The following is a 16,013-nucleotide window of genomic DNA, read 5'->3' as shown; positions in this document are numbered from 1 at the left end:
TGCATTAATTCCTTGCAAGACCAGTGTATCATCCTCCTTATTTGACAGCGAAGGAAAGTGAGATACAGATACGCCGAGCAACGTGCCCAAGATCACAGCACTACTAAGTGAATGACCCAGCATTCGGATGTTGGTAACAGGATTTCAGAAACGTGCTCTTCAGCACTGTACAAAACAAACCCAGCCTTGGATGAGTGAACAGTCACATGGGTGTTTGGGATGAAAGAGAGAAGGTGAAATAGGAAGAACGAAGAAGGTGACGTCCGGGCCGTGAACCTGGGAGAAACCTCCATGCTATTGGCAAAAGACTGTGACAAGAAAGGATCAAATAAGGACAGCAGAGGGGGGAGATTTCTGATTTTCTATTTTGGTTCTGTCTAACTCACGTAAGGCACATTTATGTGGAAAAGATAAGCAGAAAAGTGAATGCCAACAATATCAGCTTTAAAGCTTTGGTGCTGGTAATTTTCCCAGTCTCTCTTTACCATTATGCTAGTTTTTGTGAAGGTGGGGGCGGAAGCTGTGTTTCTCAGTACCCAGAACAATGGCTGGAAAGCAGGAGCTCAATACCTCTAAGCCACGTATTAAATGCATGAATAGTTTGGTTCAAAAACCTCCTTAATAGAGGGAGATTTCCAAGATTACCATAATCTATAAATAAGTTTTTACTTACTCTGTTTCCACTAGAATGTGTAAATGTAAATTTGCATACTTACATTATACCTATTCATGTTTCTCTTTCTTACCTCAACTTTGAGCTATTTTATTAATATAAAGAAGAATTTCAAACATTTATCTGGTGCCCACTCTAAGTATGACCTCTGTTTCATTTGGATTTAATCTTCATATCAGACCTGCAGTACAAGTTCTGTTTGAAAAGGTCTCCAACCCAACTGGAATATAAGCATCTAGTGATTTTGAATGGGTCTCTGTCGTGTCTCTTTACAATGTCAAGAGCTATGCATACTTTCTTCTGCCACATAAGATTTAGAGGGGGCACCAGGCTGGCTCAATCAGAAGGGCATGCAACTTGATCTTGGGGTAGTGAGTTCGAGCCCCATGTTGGGTGCAGAGATTACTTAGAGAATACTTATATAAATAAAACTTTAAAAAGAGAGAGAGAATAAGCTTCTGGGTTTTTAGTGCCAAGAACTTTATATATAATAATCCTATTTCACTCAATGGCAAAAACCACCCTTCTAATTGCTTGGTCCGACAACCATTTCCTATCAATTCTTTCCTCTTCCTTTTGATATTTCAAAAACTACCCAGGATCTTACTACTTCTCTTCTCCACTGCTGCTACCTTGAATCTTACAATCCCCTGGCAAGGGTGGCATTATTATCCGTGCCTAAGAGATAAAGAAATGGAGTCTTCTCAAGTTTAGGTAATTTTATTTCATTTATGTACTGGGAACTTGAGAAAACAAAGACATTCTGGTTGGGGAAAGCCAACAATAACCAATAACATAATAAATAATTGAGTTAGAAAATAATAGGTACTATATAAAGAAAAAAGTGGACCCAAGAAAAAGATATTATGAGGAGGTGTTACACGCAGGTGAGATTTTCAATAAAATAAGCTGGTCAGGATAAGCCCATTGAGACAAAAACGATAGCACAATCTTGAAAGAAATAGCGCAAGCCTAGCAGATATCTGGGGAAAATTATTCTAGGAAGAGGAAAAAGCTAGAAAGAGGCCCTATGGGGAGAGTGTGCATGTGGCAGAAAGCAAGAGAGATGGTAGGTGGATCAGAGAAGTGACATGGGCCACTAAGAACACTGTGAGTGAAACAGGGCCTGTGGCAGTGTTCTAAGCACAGGAATAACAGAATCTGAATTTTAGTTTAAAGGTACCATTCTGAGAAAAGACATCCCTGGGCACTGTTAGTAGAAATGTAAATTGGTGCAGCCACTATGGAAAACAGTACGGAGGTTCCTCAAAAAATTAAAAATAGAACTAGCATATGATCCAGCAGTCTCACCTCTGGGTATTTATCTTTAAGAGATTAAATCACTCTCAAAGAAAATTGATGAATCTCAATGAAATCACTTTAGGCGTATCGCAACATTACTCACAATAGCCAAGATGTGGAAACAACCTAAGTGTCCATCGATGGATGAATGGATAAGGAAAAACTGGTGTGTGTGTGTGTGTGTGTGTGTGTGTGTGTGTGTGTACATATGCACACACACAACAGAAAATTATTCAGCCATAAGGAAGGAAATCCCGCTATTTGAGACAATATGAATGGACCTTAGTAAGGGTATTATGCTAAGTGAAATAAGTCACAGAGAAAAAGACAAATACTATATGATCTCACTTATATATAGAATGTGAAAAAAAGGACCACTGTAGCTGCTGTGTTGAGAATAAATAACAGGGGATAATGCAGAAGCATGAAGAAGAGTTAGGGCAATCCCGCAGATTGTAGACGGTACCTGGGACTAGGGTGGTGACAGGTTGTAGATGGTACCTGGGACCAAGGTGGTAACAGCTGAGTTTTGAGAAAAGGAGACTTCTGGATACATGTAAAAGATAAAGTCGAAAGGGCTTATGACTTGGATGTGGAAGTATGAGAGAAGGAAAGGAGCAATGGCAGCCTAAGATTTGGGGCCTGAGCAACTAGGAAGATTGGAGGTGGCATCAACTGATAAGAGGGAAGCTTTAAATGAAACAAGTTTGGGAAGATCAATGGTTTAGTTTTGGACATATTTAGTTTGAAATTGCTATCAGCTATTTAAGTGACGATGTCAAGTAGAGAGTTGAATACATGACTGGAGTTTAGGAAGGAAGTCTGGAATGGAGATAAAATGTTTTAAACCGTCATAAATCTTTTTCTCCCTGAAATTTACTATACTTTAAGAAGGTACACAAAAGAAAATTTTACAATTCTATGACTGATCACAAAGTGAACACTCATGCTACCACCACCCACATGGAAACAAAAGCATCTCCTGAACTGCAGAGTCCCCCAGGCCCTTCTCAATGACCACCTCCTCCCTCCCTCGACAGGCAACTAATATCCAAATTTTGTGGGTGTGCCTTCCTTTGTGATTTGTGTATATATATAAACCTTATATATGTAATGTCAAATCTAACACAATGGATTTATTCACTCTTATGCAGTGAGCATTTGGGGGATTTAGACTTTTAATTTGGAGACATTAGGAATAATGCTACTATGAACACTCTGGCCATGCCTCTTGATCCACATGTGTGTGAATTTCTGTTGGGTATATATAGCTAGGAATAGAATTGCTAGATCATATGGTCAACTTACCATATCTTCAACTTAATACGTAGTGCCAACTCATTTTCCATGGTGGTTGTATTCATTTATACCCCTATTACATCCTTGTCTCCATTTGGCATTGTTAGTCTCCAATTTTAGTCCTTTTAGTGATGTCTCCTTCTGGTTTTAATCTACATATAAAATTAATTTAATTTCATCTAAAGATACAAAGATCTATAAGGACAGCCATAGGGCTGAATGAAATAATCTAAGAAATTAAAGATGAGGTAAAGTTCAAGGAATAAAACTCTGGATCCTCCAACATGAAGAGATCAGGAAGAAGAAAAAGAAAAATCCGCAAAGTCACCCACCTTATAAGTAGCAGAACTGAATTTCAACACAAGTCTATTCATCTTCAAAGTCCACACTGTTTCAAACATGCTGGGCTGTCTCAGAATTACACTCAAGGAAAATGCAAATAAGCTCAGAGAGGCAGATAACTTGTGTGCTTGTCACAGCAGCGTACTCTATATAAATATGTTTTCCATTTGCTTTTGTGTGATGAATGAAGTAAGTGGGAGATACGTATCTGAAGGGCAGAAAAATATTAAAGGTGTTTGTGGCGTGGGTCTAAAGAAATTATGAAAGCTGATATTAGATTGCTTAAGCTCTTTCGTTCTAACAAAACATGTAGCAAGAAGTAAGTAGGTAAACAACAGGGAAAAGGGGGGCACAGAAAATTTTCATTTTGTCTTTTAATAGCAGCAACAATTTTACCTATGAAATGGATCTTGCCTTCTTGATTTTAGAGCTCCCTAAAACCAGAAAGAAAATGTGATACCTTGATTATAATCTGGTCCTGTGATTGTCTGCTATTCTTCAGGGTACATCTTTTCCTTCATTTTAGAGTAGAGGTTGTCAAAATTAAATCATGACCTGGGATGATTTTTACCCTCATAGGAAAAATATGTTGAAACTTGTGGTTTCTTTAGGATTCAGAGTTATAATCAAAATCTAACTCAGTTTTTCTCAGTGTTAATAAAGAAATAATTTTTCACTAAGTTAATAAGCATTTTGAACTAAAAAATGCAGGAGTAAGCAAAGTTCTACAGGCTCTTCATTAAGGTTTTCCAAGAATATTTCTTTTTTTTTTTTTCCCCTTAGGATTTTTATTTATTTATTTGAGAGAGAGAGCACCAGCAGGAGAGCCAGAGCACAAGCAAGGGAGGCAGGGAGGGAAGGAAAGGAGGAAGGGGAAGAGGAAGGGGGAAGGGAAGGGAAGGGGAAGGGAAGGAGGGGAGGAGAAAGCTGGGGAGGGCGATGGGAGATGGGGAAGGGAAGGGGAGACAAGAGAAGGAAGGGGAGTGGGAAAGAGAGGGGAAAGGGGAGGGGGAGCGACAGAGGAAGAAGCAGACTCCCAGCTGAGCAGGAAGCCTGATGCAGGGCTCCATCCCGGGACCCTGGGATCCTGATCTGAGGGGAAGGCAGACATTTAACCGACTGAGCTACCCAGGCACCCCTGAGAACATTTCATAAAATCCTTTTCTTCTACCCCACCTTCCTTCCAGTAACAGGTGGAAAGTGATTTGGTAAATAAAACATGAGTGATTTTCAGTGTCTCATCTGCGTTCCGCTGCCAACTGTCCCCGTCATTCGGCTTTCAAGGAATGTGCACTGGTCCTGACTCTACGGTATCTGCCTGGCACACCATCACTTCTTGCAACACGGCACATGCATCTTACTTATTCTTGCCTAGCTGAAATTTTGGTTCACGGCCTTACTTTCACCTCTTTGTGTTACTGAGCATCTTAAACATAGAGCGGACTTATTCATCTTCAAATCCATTGTCACCAAAGAGTATTCATGCTAGCCTGAGCCTGGGTTCCTCCCAAACCATAGCCTCCCCTCCGCTCACATACCTACTATGCTTCTATTGGTTTCAGTTTCTTTCTCTATATCCAGGGCTCTTTGCATCACAGAATTTTAGAATATTGCTTAGTTTTATTTCACCACATAAGTGTGGTGTCTTACTCCCTATCCTTTCTCAAAGATGAAAGAGGGAAATTGAATTTATAAATATTTTTGAGAATTTACTATCATAGGCTTCACAGGAGAGAAAAGACAATATAAAATCTATTTCCTATCTTGTAGGAATTTGCATTCAAGATGGGGAGATAAAGTATAAAAAGACTGAAAGTTACATAAAAATGCAAGATTTAAATAACATTTTAAGACCACAACCCAGACACTAGAAGAACCTGTGTAACTGTGAGCAGTGATGAAATGAATAGTCAGAAAGAATTTTAAGCGTAAGGGGACAAAGGCTAGACTGGAGTAGACTGGGAAGATATGAAGGAGCAGAAAATACTTGTGCAGAATCTGGAAGGAAAGATAAAACTGGAGACATTGAGAGAAAGGAAGAAAGAGCTTATGTTGGAATAATTATGTGAATACTATAGGGAAGAAGCCTCAAGAATTTGAAGGATAAAAGTAGAATAATTTGTCTAGAAGACAGATTGTTCTGGTAGTTATGGGTCTTTTTAGATCAGAGCATAGCTCACAGTGAGGAGGGGGAGAGACAGAGACACAGAGACATAGAGATCAAGAGAGAAATGAGAGACACAGTGCAACAAATCCTATCATACCAGAACCAACATAAAATGACACTTCTGCACCATCTTGGCCTTTGTAACCTCGGTTCTGGATCTTCAGGCTTATACTTCATCGGACTCCCTCTGCAAGGTATTCTTGATTTTCTACTTCAACCCCTCACTGATCCCTCCTGACTTCTGACATTTGTCTCTGTTGCCCCATTCCCAAATTTCTGCCCTGTCTGGATTGATTCCTCTACGCCATCCAACACAACATTGCTCCCTATGTGATGAGCCTTGGGGATGCCTCCTCGATGATTCGTTGCTGGATAGTCCCACGTGGTCTCAGACATCAGGAGTCCTGTGGACTTTGGATGTCAGCCTGTGGGCAACGGGCAAGCCACTGAAGATGTTTCAGTAGGAGAAGAGAAAACCAAAATGGACAATTGCCCTGATGGTGAAATGGGGAGCAGAAAGCAATGAGATGTCCACGTGGGTTAAAAGATGATGGGAGGAGACCAATTAGTTAAAGTACAATTCAATTTCAAATAACAGATGTGCCCCTCGTGCTTCTAAATAAAGAGTCTGATTTCTTCCATTTAACAAAAATCAGTCCAAATTCAAGCACAGGCCTGCTGTGTTATAAACCGTAGCCCCTACAAGCAAACCCTTTGGGGCTAGTGTAGCAGGCCAGGCGACTATCCTCAAACCCTCAAATCCTTTCTCTCTGAGGCAGTGTTGTGTGTGTGCGTGTGATGGGTCAATTAGGATGAATACAGGGTTTGTTTACTAAGGTAACTAGCAAGCCACCATTATTATTGTCAGTGAAATTGCTACTCAAGAGACTAAAGCCAACGAATCGATATAAGGATATAGAGAGCAGGAGTAGGCATAGAGCAAGTGGAGATACAATGACACATTTACAATATTCAACCCAAATCGCATTTTCCTATAACCCATTGAAAGATCTGCCATCTCCCGCTCTACTGAGGTGAACTGCCTTAGGTGGGGATGTGGGAGAGAGGGGGAGGGGAAGGAAGAAAGGAGGGAAGGAGGAAGGACAGCAAGCAATGGATTTATCAAGGATGGAATATCCTGGGCACTATAATTCACCGTATTTAATATTTTCTAATATCATCGATGTAGCAATCCTCTGAGGTGATTTTAAATAATGTCATTTTTTTTTTTTTTTTTTAGGATGGAGAAAACAGACACTCAGAGTCTGAGCAAGCTCAAATGGTATTAAGGACAAATAGTTAAAGACAAATTATCCATTTACGTTACACGCGTTATCTGGCATTTATCATGTGCGAGGTTTTGTTACACACACTCAAGAATGAGTCGTTGCGGTCAGTATTGGCGTTATCCTTATTTACAGATGAGAAAACACAAGTCTGGGTTTCTGCACACTCAGGCCTCCGGTTCACCTTGTTCTGTCATAATTGCTACACCAAGGTGTCATCCTACAGATCAAGGGCAGGTGGGGAACATGGGGAGTTCTGAGCAGAGGATGTGACAGAGGCTGACTCTCACAGGGCAACGACAGGTTTTGGGTTCCTGCGAGAGCTCCGCAGCCTCCCCCAGCCTCGCTTCTCTCCTCGGTCATCTAAGGATAATCACCACAGCCACACCGCGGTGTCTTGGAGGATTCCACGAAATAATGTACAGAAAGCACTTAGAACAGAATTAGGCACATTAAAGACTCAAAAATCCACATTATTTTCATTGGGGCAAGCAACTGACAGAGACATAGTTTGGACAGAACGCGAATCATCCCTCCTGGTGCGTGTACAGGGGCTTAGGCACAGACAACGCTGACACGTTCCTCACTTGAAAGCGTGTGAAGAGAAAGTAGGGAGTGATCAACTCTCTAAGGTTTCCTTCTCCCTTCAGTGAGGAACTACCCAAACACCCAAGCAATGCTTTCCCTGTACAAGCTGTCTTCTGAACAAAGACCTTCCCCTACCACACAACTTATCAAACCACTTAAAAACCCTTGTCTGTTGTCTTATTGTGAGACCGCCAATTTTCTCTACAGTCTTATTCTAGTTCAAGTAGAGATTTTTTCCCTGGGATTCTCAACCTTGTGCATCCTCTGATTTCCTTCTCAACACAACATCCTCAGCTTCCTCCAACGTCCTCCAGCCTGCTCTGGGCTTTACTCACACTCCAGGGAGAATCTGGCACATACTGCCATCTCCCCAATACACTGGGCAGTGGCGAGGACCTGCGAGCGTGGAGACCAGAACAGCGCCTATGCCAATGCTGATGTGATGGTGCTGGCAGAGCAGGCAGAAAGGGCAGGACAGATTACCTGGCACAACTGTCAGTAATGACACTTCGCTGGTGTCCGCTGATGAACCAGAAGAGCAGATGGCACTGCTAGCCATGGTCGTCAGAGAGCTGACATTAATGCGCAAAACCCAAGTGATTGAGTTGAGCACATTGCTGGGCTTTGTAAATAACAGCCAAACTCAGCAGTCAGGGAGTTTCAGGCATGCTTGTAAGCAACGCAGAGAATTGCTCTCCATCAGTGTACTCAGGACCCCACCACATTGCCAAGACACACACACACACACACACACACACACACACACACACACACCAGTCACCATCAGTAGCCTAACCTCCAATTAAGAGAAGCAGACTTTATGCCGTTTTATTTATAAGAGGCACCATAGTCCAATGGGAAAATCCAGCATCCAGGAAGTTAGGAGGCTTCTTGTTCCAGCGCTGGAGCTGAGCAGCTAAGCCACCTACGGGAGGTTCCTCTAACGTCTTGAGCCACAACGTACGTTGTTTTCAAAATACCACGTGTACATCTCTCCCTGTGCACCTACCCCATTGCACAACAGTTCTCTGTTCATGCATCCTTTTCACCCCACTAGACAGGATGGGGGGTGTCATTGTTGGTAATAGTTCAGGGCCTTTCATAGGTCTAGATACACAGACATACACAGATACACACGCACGCAGACACACGCCGACATACACACACACACCCTCTATTCTTATTAAATAAAAGACAGAGAAAGTTAGTTCCCATTTGTGACTGGAGTTTCTTTCAATTACTCTGTAATATACACATATAGAGAAAATATTCTCCCTAAAACTGATCAGCACCCAACAGATTTCAAAATCCACCTGATATATCCAGCACCCCATTTATTTTCTTCACTAACGTAATTCCAATTTTTAATAATTTCTTATTACTGAGTTACTTGATTTTGTCAAGCTGAGGGGCTTGTCCTCACTTCCCTATGTGGATGAGGCCCCCAGGGGTCTCAGAATGAACCAGAACACAGGATGCCCTTGGTGCCTATACCTTGTTGACTCAGAACATTCCATGCCTTTCCCACCTAATCAGGGTAACACTCCATAGTTTCTACACAAAATTAAAATCTGCCACGTACTTTGGTGTCTGTGATTTTGCCTGATGTCTGCAATGGATCTATGGAGATTCAGCTGAAGTCAGAACTCAGGTTTAATGTACTGTCTCCTCAAGAAACACAATGAAAACTCTCAGCGTGGGAAAATGAAAACAGTGTGAGCACTGAACTGATAGATACGTGGTGCCGCGGGCTCATCATCTCATAGCTCTGCGTCTCTGGGTACATCACTTTTTTCTGTGGGCCCAGCTTTCTCATGTATGAAGTGCAGACACTGACGTCTACCTCCCCGGATCGAGGTGAGGAGTAAACGGGGTCAGGTGAATGCCATAGATCATTGGCCATTGGGGCTCCGAAGTGAATGTGTACGTGCAAGGCACCCAGCACGCGGGTAGTCAGGGATCGATACAAGTTCATTCATCTCCAGGCCCTTTTTCTGATAAAGACATAGGATGGTACTAAGTCTTTTTTATCAGTTTAAAATCTATAGAGTGCATATAATTGTGGAAATATTGTTCGTCAACATCTTTTACCTGAATTACACTTTCAATCATTATTTGAGCCAGTGGCTATCAATTTACTTTTCTACGGAGCCTTACTGGGCCCTCTTGGCCAATTCTCGCCAAGGATCGCAGTGAGTGATAATGTGCTGTATGACTAGGGTGTTGACAATTAAGGGGGAGAGCAGAGGGCCGCCCAGTCTTGAAATCTTTTCATTTTTCCCTTGTTTATCTTTTTTCTTTGCCTTTGCAATTCAGAGGGTTCAAATAACACATGGTCATGATGTGGCAATTATTCAGCTTTGTCAGATCCAAAGTTCTGCTAATGAGGTAAAACCCAGAGCCTTGGGGACAGGGATGATGCACGGGGTTGTTTGCCTTGATTGAATTCATCAGATAAAGGCTCGATTTTCTACCTGCTTATACCAATTCATTGTGGTTGAAGCAATTGGTTTTGTGCTGCTTTCTGTTTACCTCAGAAAATATTGTTATTGCTTTCATTTTATAAAATCCTCCTTCACAAAACTCAATGTATAAAAGAGACAAATTGTAGGAGAGTGTGGGGCAGAGTAGGATTGCCTATTTTGCAAATGAGTTTCCTCTTAAAAAAAATCACAATGGATGCATTCTAATCAATTCTGAGTCCCCTAAAACTCTGTTTGCTTTCAGCTTATTTGTTTTGTTTTGTCTTACTTTTCAGTTTTCTGAGATAGTTTGACAGCGTGACTTAGGGGAGATTTTTCCAAATGCCCCCAAAGATACCAAGTTATCAAGGTCCCTCCATTATTGTGATAGCCCTCACATGGCTTTTTCTCTTCACATGCCCTGTTCCTGTTAAATTCTCTTCCTCTCCATCCTCTGCTTTCTCTGTACTGTTCCTTCCCAACTTCAAGAAATCCCACTCATCCCTTAATACACAATGCAAGTATCACCTCAGCTGAGATGCCTTCTTAGCTTTTACATGCAAATGTAACCACCACTTACCCTGAGCTTCCCCAGTTCTTATGTCAGAGAATGAATATAAACTTCTCAGTTTGTAGTAAACAATATATTTCCCCCCATGAGCCGGTGAGCTCCCGGAGGGCAGGGGTCACGGCTAGAGTAACAGTGAGGAACAACACCCTTTCCCGACCCAGTCACTTGCATACTACTTCAAACATATTTCACTCTTGACAAAATTTCACCAAGGTAATTCCAAAATGCGTCCTAGGGAGTGGCGAAGTCCATGTCAATCTCATCTGATATTCGAATACTTCCCCTACTTTTCTCACGGAATTTGATGGAAAACAATTTCAAGTTAGAAAACGTGAGTTACTTTCTTATTTCTTACTTCCTTTTGTATACTCTTGGACAAAAATCAATACTTCCATGCCTCAGATGCCTCGTCTGAACACAGGGACCAGATGACCTGCTTGCCTCAATTTATTTCACCCTCAATTCAGATCATAAAACAGAGTAGGAATAAAGTATCTTGGAAAGTAAGGTCTTATTGTTATTGGATAAGATCTGCTGTCTGAGTCTGAGCTGGAAGGACCGGATGGCAATGCAGGGGAAGGAAGCAGACACTAGCCATGCTCTGTCATGGGAGAAAAGTCTTTATGTTCCAAACTACAGAGACAGAGAAAAGTTCATGCTTAAAAACAACAACAAGGATTGTTTAGACTCCATTAAACTCTTAAACTATAGCTGTGAGTTTTTACTTTTTTCTCTGTTTTGAGGGAGGGGAAAGGATGGTAGGCAGTGGAACAAAGAGAGGGAGGCTAGAATGTGCCTAATTCACTACCAAATTCACTGGGTAACTGATCCAATTTCTTTGACAATACCTTATGTAAAAACTCAGATATAGAGTAAAAACAGCTTCAAGGGGGTCAGGAGGGTTGTGTTCTAGATTTGACTCTGCCACAACTGTGGCATGAATTTGGCAAGTCCCTTCAACTTCCCGGGCCTCGGTTCCTCCAGCTTTCAGACAGAGTGAGGAGTCTTTCTTGTTCATCCTGTTTTCTCAGTATTTACAACACTCTTGGATAATATTAACTTTTAATTATATAAATATAAATATGATATAAATATGTTTTCATTTATAAATAATATACATATTATGTTTGTGTACTATAGATTTAAAATCTTTAAAGCTATAGATACATAAATAAGAGTGTTAGTCTAGATGGTAGAAATCACTTTTAGATATAATATTCAAGAAGTAGAGAATGCATCACCAACAGGCCTGTTCTTTTTTTTTTTTTTTTTTCCTTTTTTTCCTCTTGTTTTTAGAGAGAGCGAGTGCGTGGTGGGTGGGGGAGAAGCAGAGGGAGAGGGAGAAAGAGAATCCCAAACACGCTCTACATTCACAGTAGAGCCCACATGGGGCTCAATTTCATGACCCTGAGATCATGACTTGAGCCAAAATCAAGAGTCTGATGCTTAACTGACTGAGCCACTCGGGTACCCTATTTTCTTCTTGATAGTAAGTGGTAGAACTCTTTGTTCTTTCTTCTAGGGTGTCAAATAGAATGTAGAAGAGTCAGGTAAAATGTCACAGAAATCTATTACTACCTCCGTGGCCAAGCACAAGTGGTCACCGTGGGCTTCAGTTTTTCCATTTGCAAATTGGCAACAGCTATTTAGATTGTGAAGACTGGAGATTAGCATGAAAACCACGTTTCCATAACTGCCACAGGAATGTTCACTTCCTTCTTGCTTCCTCTCTATGGGAACTAGCACAGGGCCCATGCATAATACCTGCTCAACAACTTGTTGATTGGTGGTTTGAGATTTCTCAAACACAGTACTGTTATTTACCCATACATTTTAAATCTTGTGGGAAATCCTGTTTCAGTGAAGTTGCAAATCCTTCCAAAATTTCTTACTCACCAAAAGATGTCTTAGTAAAATATGGATAGGGGGAAAAAATCTAATTTCACAGTAAGCATAGACAATCTCCAAGATTCTGTTCATTTAAAAATTATGGTTCCAGTAAATTGAGTTTCTCATTCATGTTCAAGGCAGACTCAGAATGACTCAGAATTAGAAACAGATGATAGCTTGATACATCTTTAGTTTCTTCAGAACAGCAGATTTCTCCTCAAAATCCCTTCACACAACCCACCTGAATAGGTTTGTGCAATTCTTTCACATAAACCATTGAAAATTGTGGGAAGGAAAGTAAATCGGGGCTCTGTTGATCCAGATATTCAGCAACACAAAAAGTGGCTTTTTTCTTAAAAAAAAATTCAGTTCACTTGAAAGCAAACATTTTAACCTTCAAAAGAGGTTAATGTTGAGAATCAGTGCTTGAATATGTATATACTGTCAACACCGAATGAATCAGAGGGCGAAGCTCAAGAGTAAGATATGACTCGATCACTCTGATTCCCAACGTTTAGCCACGAAGACAGCATGTTTTGGACCTGGAATTGTCCTGTGAATTATATTCTCTCTAAAGTAACAGCACAGCAGAACTATTAACCATCTTTTATTCTTAACCATCTCGGAGGTGAACTGGCTACTCCTGTGTTAATCACACTGAAAAAGTTTTGCTCGACTATTTAATGTAGACAGTGAAGGGAAGAGCAGCCCAGTGTGTTGTTATGTCAAAGATTTCTGCCAACATTCCATCATGTCAAAAATGTCTGGTTATTGGGAAGGTGACAATGATTAGTCAGTACAAAAGTATACGGGGAAGGTCAAAACAGTAGACATAATATCACCTCCAGGATAAGTATACTGCTAAAGAATGCCCTATCCTACATCTCCTCTCTCTGTGGTCCATCTCCATGGAATATATGACTAAAAACCAGTCACGCTATTCCCACATCCCCCAAGCTCCTGGTGAAACAGGAAAATACCCAGCCAGCAAGCAAAGGTAACCCACAGGCACACTGTGGGGCTTTCGCAGCATCTCTCTGACCTCACAGACAGCTGCTAGCATTTCTGTTGATTTGTCTCCTGCCTTTTTCTTAGAGCTGTTTCTCTCCTATTTTATTCTCACATTGTTCTTCCTCCTTGCATCTGACTATATTCTTTCAAAAGATAGTTTTATTTCGGATTATTTTCTCTTTATCCTTCCTTCTTCTTTCCCTCCCTCCCTAATCCTTACCTATTTTGATATTTCCCCTTCAAACTATTAAATAAAAAAAAAAGAAAGCTTTTAGAAAATTCCTCATTCCTACCCAGTTGTAAAGTTTTTCACTTCACGTTTCCTTATTAGAAGAGATGACTTATTTTTCTCATTTAGACCAAGAATTTAGTAATTGACGAAATCCAGATTCACCTATTTCTTTTATTTTTATAGTAATCCATTATGGTGTTTTTTTTAGGGGGGAGGATGTGTCAATTTTATCTCTCTTCCTATTTTTCTAACCTCTCCACCTTTGTTGTCGGCTAGAGTCTCACTCCCTATTCTCCTTTCTTTACTGATCAACTTTCTTACCACCTGTGGACTCACTACCAAATTATCAGCTTTTTGGGGGTGGGGATATTTCTTATGCCAAAATCTTGGCCTCAACTTTGAATCCTTCTGTCAAGCACAAAACTATGGAAGATATATATATTATTTATTTATTTATTATTTATTTATTTATTGGTCCATGTTAACTCTAATATTTCTTCTGTTTTCTGACATCCCCACAGATGTATCCCCCATGGGGATCTTTTTGAATTTATATAAAAAGTTATATTTACCCTTTTATTTTCTAGTGCTAACCACAGCCCCAAGATAGTCACCGTAAGATCAGCCTGAAACACTACTACCTACTGTTTGAATTTGTTATATTTGGCCTTTTGAGCCCCACAAGAAACCCCACCACTGACAACTTCTTTTGTTGTTGCTTCTTTTTAATGTAGCAAAATAAATCTACCAGTCTTTACCTCCATTAGCATCCCCTATCCGCTTAAGCATGTAGCTTTCTCTTCTAAACCTGTTAACCACAAAATTTGGTTTGATCACCCTGCACAGTTCCCACAAAGAATACCACTCCTCCAGCCCCTGCCACTTTCAGAAACCAACTTTCTTCATGGCTTTCAAAGACCACACCATACTATGTCAGCTCAGAGACAAGGAAAAGGGGACAGGAAGCTCCTAATCTCAGAAACAAACACAACAATGAGCATTGATAATCCTGCCCCTGTGTTTGTGTTTGCGTGTGTGTTTCATTGACTAGTCATAGCACCTCCTTCTTCATGTGAGTATTTTTGAGAACAGGAGCATATTTTTCTGATATCATGGCTATTTCATAAATATCATGTTATTAACTTTAAAAAGGACATATAAATTACAATCAAATATCACCCAGCAGGAAATCAAAGGAAAAAAAAAAAGCTCTTCTTTAAGTTCTATACATTATCTCTGGCTCTTTCCATTCTCCTGACTCCTCTACATCTTTTCAACAGTCCTTATCACTTTTAAACATCCTTTCAGATACTTGTGTTTAACTGCTACAGCTAGCTAGCCTCCCACGGCATTATTATTATCATTACCATCATTATTCGCTCTATAGAGTTGCCTCTCCAGAGCTCCCTCCTTCCCCAGCATTTGTATTAAAACTTACCGCTTTTACCAACTCCCCCAGCTCCCAGCATTACAACCTTGTACTCTCTGGACCCGCCTGATGCGCGGCTGGGGGAGCAGCTGGCTTCGTTTTCTACCTCCATCTTACCCGAGAGACGGGAGGAGAAAAAAGAAAGAAAAAGTCGCCCGTGTCAGGTGCTCGCTCAGATATTAAGCAACTCTAAAACTGTGTCAAAAGAAAGGTTTAGTACGAGGTAAGAACCATCAGCGTCGGGCTGGCTGCTGGTCCTCTGCTCGAGCGGGTCTCATAGCAACCACTTCAATTGCTTCCAATAAAAATCTGCCTTTTACACCCACCCCCCTCCTTCCTATCCTTCACTCTCACGTCTCCCTCAATTTCTCTCATTCTCTGTCTCTGTTTGTTGTGTTTTTGTTTTGTTCCCCCCCTTTCCCTCCTCCGTTTCTTTCTTCATTCCCCTTCCTCACTCTGTCTCTCCTTTCTCTCTCCTGCCCCCTGCGCGGTCGCAGTTGTTAGAAGCACGCATTTGGCTACTTTCCAGGCTAGGCTGCTGGAATGGAGTGAATCTGAGACTTAGAAGATGCTATATGTCTCACAGGCTGACATCTGTAGCTACAGCTTCAAAGACACTATTTTCTTTTAATCAGAGTCAATTAATTAAGAAAGATGTCTGCTGCTTATCTCCTTGCTTCCATCTTCTTGCATGGTTTTTCATTCTGGGAAAAGAGATGTTACCAATTGAAAAGAAAAAAAAAAAAAACACCCAGTAACTC

The 16,013-nt window shown here is 40.9% G+C and overlaps 1 protein-coding gene across 1 annotated transcript in view; it reads right to left on the bottom strand.

The window, feature by feature from the left end:
* The window catches only part of RIT2 (Ras like without CAAX 2), a 349,576-nt gene extending 334,081 nt beyond the window's left edge, over positions 1-15,495 (bottom strand). The window contains exon 1 of the mRNA XM_008691412.1: positions 15,262-15,495. Within this exon, the coding sequence (XP_008689634.1) occupies positions 15,262-15,364 (103 nt within the window). The 5' untranslated portion in view covers positions 15,365-15,495. The remainder of the gene's footprint in view (positions 1-15,261) is intronic.
* Between the last annotated feature and the right edge of the window lie 518 nt (positions 15,496-16,013).

This window comes from Ursus maritimus, unplaced genomic scaffold (genome assembly GCF_017311325.1).
Source record: "Ursus maritimus isolate PB19 unplaced genomic scaffold, ASM1731132v1 scaffold_18, whole genome shotgun sequence".
NCBI lineage: Eukaryota > Metazoa > Chordata > Mammalia > Carnivora > Ursidae > Ursus > Ursus maritimus.
This window is presented reverse-complemented; position numbering and strand designations above follow the sequence as displayed.